This window comes from Pinus tabuliformis, chromosome 2_2, assembly GCF_031772625.1.
Source record: "Pinus tabuliformis cultivar Carrire ecotype Pingquan chromosome 2_2, CPIR1, whole genome shotgun sequence".
Classification (NCBI taxonomy): domain Eukaryota; kingdom Viridiplantae; phylum Streptophyta; class Pinopsida; order Pinales; family Pinaceae; genus Pinus; species Pinus tabuliformis.
Genome location: NC_142300.1, coordinates 25,262,083 through 25,268,082, shown reverse-complemented (window position 1 = coordinate 25,268,082; position 6,000 = coordinate 25,262,083). Strand labels below are relative to the sequence as shown.

Sequence of the window (6,000 nt, the reverse complement as noted above, 5' to 3'; positions counted from 1 at the left end):
AAATAAGAAAAATCTTCTAGATAATCTCTGATTAGCTTTACTCGCCTCTAAAATTAAATTAAGAAATGCAATCAAAGACGGATATTGTACCTGCCAGAATCAAAGGGTCAAGTAATTTTCTGTTACAAATTTATTTAATAGTTATCTCTAATACTAGAGTGCAAATTAAACTATTCTTCCATCTTAACAGAACCAATCAATTATATGCATAGATGAACCAAAATCTGTTTATATTGATAAAGGTAACTAGTTCTCACAAATAGATAAATCTGTTTTTACATCACAAATCAGACAAGATATTTTATTTTGTGAGAGAATTTTCTAGGCTCTTTAATTTTACATTGTGCATCATTTCTGAAACCCAATTATTATACCAAAGTACAACATTGCAGAGAATTCCAAGAATTTAGGAGTTTCTATACACATTTACCACATACTTCATTTGCCTTGTAGATGTTCTTCTTACAAACCATAACCTCTTTCAGTTTGTTGTCCATTTTACATCATCTTCATGACACAAAAAATTGTCCACTTTCTGTAGTTACTGAAGAACAGCATGTAAGTAAAATAGAACATTAGCTACAAAAAGCTTTTGGAAATGCCTAAATCTTTGAATAGTCATTTTTGGAAGCAACAGCTTCAGCTTGATCAAGTTCATCCTCATCCATCACTATAGTATCATCACTATCATAGTCTCTGTTATCCTTGGAAGCATCATTTGGGATTGCTTCCATTGTATGATCATTATCACCTGTCTCTCCGATGTTTTCTGATAATGCCTTGTTGCTTCTATGTAGCACTCCAGAAAATTGTGGATCAGACTCTTTTTTAACCATTTTTTTCAACTTTTTGAATTCAGTTTCATAGATGTTTTTGACTGTATCAGCCCTTTTACATAGCTCCTCCCTTGATATTGTTTGTGAACCTCTTCTCAGATCTTCACAAGCTGCAAGTTGTTTCACGGCTCGAGGAACAAACTCCCAAACATCAAGCACGTTACGAAGACCCTGAAATAAATGAAAGAGAAAGGATAATAAGAAACAAAATTGAGAATGTTTATATAATGCATATAAATATTTCGGTGCACAGAATATTTCATTCTTCATCCCCAGACTGGTTTTAGGACTTCCCGGAGTCTGTACAAACAAAACCCCACCTTATTCTCCTTCAGACATTGTGTTGCATCCTCCAAGCAAGCCAGGATACCTTGCATTGCTGTTTCCTCCAGTTCATTTGGCTGAGGCTGAAACATCTCTCATGCATCAAACACACAAATTAGACTAAAAAGGAAAAGAAGAGCAAAAGAACCATATCTATAGAAAATATCTAAAATCGCAGTATATCTAAATATACAAACAACTCGATCAACGCAACCATGCATTGGAAGCTACCAATGAAGTTAGATTGAATTGCATCTCGACTCTCATTGCCAATTTGCTATCCCGAACAACAAAAAGCAGACATGAAATTTATATCATATGATGAACGTTAAAAGACCCCCAAGTCTCACAACATTGAATATACAATTCAAACTTTATTTGTAAAAATAATCATATTACGATTGAGCTAAGGCACCTACCGGCACTACATAATTGGTATTCTTTTATGGTTGCCATATTTTCATGTTAATGTACATTTGTGCCACTATGTAGTGGACTCATGCTTGGGCATCTCTCTCTATAGCACACTTTTGTTTCAGCCCTAGTAAACTTTTTTAGTGCTGGCCTTTCACTTTTTACCACAGGTCTTTTAGTTGGTGTTTTTATTCCGATCAACCCCCTCTTTTTATATGTAATCTCAACAAAGACCAAACGGGAGGGCCTTCTAGCAGAGAGTCACTACGAAGTCAAAAGCATTTATGGCAAAATTCTTAGCTTTGCAAATGTTGTAGAGCAGGCCCCATCCCAAGCAGCCATCAATTAAAAAGAAACTAAACCCTTCTTTTCATGTTTTAGACAAAGAAGTGATTAGTCTACTTGGTTCAAATAGTACTTTGTGAATAAAGTGGTTTCAGGCGCAAATTTTGCTTTCTATTATTGTAGGGACATAATCATTTAGTGAACCAATATTTTCATATGTAATTGCACCTCAAAAATCACACTAGAGGTCAAAAGGAGGTTCTACTATTAACTTTCGGAAATTAGATGCTTCCTTAGATCCAAAGGCCTGCTTCCACATCTTTTGAGCAATTATACTGCATATTCTGGACTTATATCAGGGAAGGAGTGCATCTTTTCAGATATGTCAGCAATGTTTTCAGCACCAGATTCTACTACTTGATTTTTCATCTTTGAGGACAAAGCATTCTATGTGGGAGGGCAAGTTGTTTACCGAACCACAATATATTTATCTCTATGTCCATGAACAAGTTTGTATGTAAACTTGTAAATCATATAATAATCTTCTATCTTTATAATGGGCATCTATCACCTAAGATACTTGATATGCCACACCCCCCAACCCCACTCTCGAGTCACTACATATCACAAATTCTACAAATTGGACTCGTCAACATGCTGACTTTCCCTTCCCACAAGTCAGACACAGGCAGACATAACCCAACATCACGCTAATCACCCTTCCCATAGGACTCATATCTGCGGGTGTTTGACTTGTGGGAAGGATAATTCCCAACATGTCAGACAAATGGGACATAAAAGAGCATGCCCAGCAGAGAAATAAAAGGGTTTTGTCACCAATAACACTTGATTTTTCACAGAAAATGTGGTAGAGGAGAGCAGAGAACAGATAACAAGATTGATAATGTTTCATCATCTACAAGTTACCATTATTTATCCATGCTTCTCATTTCACAAACAGCAGTGTTTTCTTAATGATCCTACTGAAAAATGTATATCATATGTTCACATGATTATCTGATATTTCTTTAAAAAAAAATTAATAATATATAACATAGTATTTGTTGTTCTCCTGTGTCATTGATGTTTGTAGCTCGAGCAGGTACTTCTGTATAGACCTGTGTCTAGGCATGCAAGAAGTCACCCACACATCTCCTTAGAACACTTGCTCAAGTGTGAGCAAGTTGCTTTTGTAACTAAGCCTAAGTTTTGACTTAGGAAATCACATAATTATTATGTTGGCTAATTGAGCTGAAGTAAACTTAGGGAAAATAAAGCATTTACTTCAGTGATCATGTTTTAGTCTCAATTGCTGATCTCAAGTGAGGCGTGATCTAATCTCGACCATCCATCACTTTGGAGATTAGGGTTATGGATTTAGCTCAATGTAAAGTTATAAAAACAAAGCTAAGGAGAGGAGAAGATGCACCATACAGCAACACAAGATATTGAGAGAGGCATCTCATGTGAAGAGTGCGATAATCTAGTGTGTTGGGTCCAAGGCAATGTGGAAAAAGTCGAAGTCGGGATTAAATCAGCAAGGGTCCAGAAGTTGAAAAAGTCGTTAAAGTCTGGAGTTTTTTGAAAAAGTCGGCAAAAAGTCACCAAAATTTAATAAAAATACAAAAATACTCATTTTTTTTTAAATCCCGACTTTTTCAATAAAATCCCATTTTTTTCAAAAAAACCAATTTAAAAAATCGTTAAAGAAACTACTTCATTCACGATTTTTTGGAAAAAGTCCCTATTTAATCCCAACCTTTTCAACTGGGGAAAAATTGGCCGATTTAATCAGCCAACCAAAAAAATCACGTTTTGGGGATTTAATCCCAACTTTTTCCACACTGACTCTGAGGTAGTCTAGGAGGGCAACTTCGAGATCTAAATTAGTACAAGGGGATCGAGAACTGATCAAGGGCCTAATCTACTGGATCAATTCCAAGACATTTTGTATCTGTAATCTTTCTCAGTTGGGCCATTGTCCTGGGATGAGAGCCCAAGTAAGTTTTGAATATTAATGAAGAATCGTTAATTGGGAAGAATTTGTTTGTGACATTGTGATTGAGATTGGTTGTGTGAAATTTGCTTCTGATAATCAAGTTAGAACTTAGTTGTGCTTTCATTCAGTAGATCTATAATCTGCTAGGTTACTGATATGTCGGGTGTTAGATTCACAAGAATATTAACATGGTATTTGGGTTGGAAACACTGAAAACCAATCTCTAAATCGCATAGGTGCCAAGTTCGTACAAGGAAGGTTCATACAAGGATCACCTGGGCCAAGTTCAACTGTGATCGTACGTGACCGTAAATTTTATTTTTGTAGGATTGTAGAAGGTCGTATGAGGATTGTATAGCGACAACAAAAGATAAATTCTTTTGCAGGACTGCTAGGACTTTTTGTTTTTAAGAGTTTAATTTTTAAAACAAAAAAATAAAATAAAATAAAAGGAGAAGATGAGGGAGTTGATAGCCCTAAGTGGGCCATTAGACCCACCCATTTGATAGCCCATAGGCCAACGGGCCAACAACCTCAAAGCATGGGAAGAGGTCGGGGTGGTGGCACCAAGGAGTTGGGTTGTACTCCGCCAACAACCCACCAGAAAATAGTCAACCGACAAGGAGAGTGGTGGGGCTACATTGAGGGCATACATCATCGAGGTTAGAGAAAACAACAACCAGGGTTGTCAAACTCCACCAAGGCCACACAAAGTCATAGCGGCATGAACCAATAGCTTTCCGCACCCAGGCCACCGCGCGAAGGAAATTCGGTCAAGGGTAGACATTGGAACAAAGAGTCGAAAACAAGGTGACCACAGAGGCGGAGTACAAACTAGCAAAGCCATTAGGGCGAAAAGCCACAAGCTAGGTTGTGGCAGCATAGGCGACAGAGGGGTCATAAGTTGTTAGAGGTGGCGACAACAGCAAACCGCATCAAGGATCAAGGACAAGACAGATTTAAATGGCAGGGTAACTGTGTAGACATAGCTATGTTCAGGGATCATAGAGGCAGCAGTGTTGGATGGGTGCAAGGGCCAACCACTACTCTAGGCCACGAGGGCACAAGTAATAGCCATGGGTCTGTGACCAAGTAAACCAGTTGACAACTGAGTGAAGTTGCAGGGTAGTGCGACGAGTGGGTAAAGCTAAGCAGCCTACAGACAATCCATGGAGGTATGAGTCGATCGGGTTCGTAGGAGTGTCGACGAGGATAATTGTCGCTTGATAGTTGTGGAGCAATGCTAGATGTGGGTGTGGGGGGCAAGGTCGGAGCAACCACACAATACCATAGCTACTAGTAGCCATAGATTGGGCCCATGCATGCATTTGGAGGATCAGTGTTACTTGGGAGCGGGAGTGACCATTTTCAGAAGCTCTCAATTTGGGAGCGAATCCGGGAGCAATTTTTTAAATATATATATATATATATATATATATATATATATATATATATTTTTTTTTTAATTTTTGATACATATATGTCAACAAAAACATGTAGAATGATGAATTAGATATAAAAAACATAAAAAAACATAGATTGATCATTGAACCATATCACATCAATCATCTAGATTCTAGAAATTATAATTTTCATCAACCATGTCCACAAGTTAGTAAAATACATATTACAACTGCAACATAATGAGTCTCGTGAATCATGATTCATCAAATTCAATCTTAAAGTTTCAACTTCAAGCTTTCAAAATTGAAAATTCAATATATAACATTTATCATCATTGATCACCAAAGTTGTACTTGTAAGCTAAGTTTAACGGTTAACCATTATAAGAAGTAATATCTTAGATATTTCTAAGTCCTAACTTCTAACTATTAACATGAAATGAAATGTTATAAAATGAAACATGAAATGAAATGTTATAAGATGAAACATGAATAATGAAATGAAATGAAACAACTTTAGTCTTTCACGAAGCATCATATTCATAATTCACAATCATTACCAATGAGTTATAATTGCCAACTTCAAACTTAAAATTTTCATTGTCACAGTCATATATTGTTTACAAAAAATATCATTATGATATGAAAGAGTCAAGAGTCAAGAGTCAAGGACTCAAAACTCAACAGTTATGAAAACTAAAGTCTAATAGAAACTAGAAAAGACAAGTAAACTGTAAAT

The 6,000-nt window shown here is 36.5% G+C and overlaps 1 protein-coding gene across 4 annotated transcripts in view; it reads right to left on the bottom strand.

The window, feature by feature from the left end:
- Nucleotides 1–386: 386 nt before the first annotated feature.
- LOC149191347 (DNA-repair protein XRCC1-like) overlaps nt 387–6,000 on the bottom strand; it is a 54,086-nt gene continuing 48,472 nt past the window's right edge. For all 4 annotated transcript variants that reach the window (XM_089404188.1, XM_089404189.1, XM_089404186.1 and 1 more), the window contains exons 4-5: nt 1,157–1,243; nt 387–1,007 (exon numbers count right to left, since the gene is read on the bottom strand). In XM_089404188.1, coding sequence (XP_089260314.1) covers nt 603–1,007; nt 1,157–1,243 — 492 coding nt within the window. In that variant the 3' untranslated portion in view covers nt 387–602. The remainder of the gene's footprint in view (nt 1,008–1,156; nt 1,244–6,000) is intronic.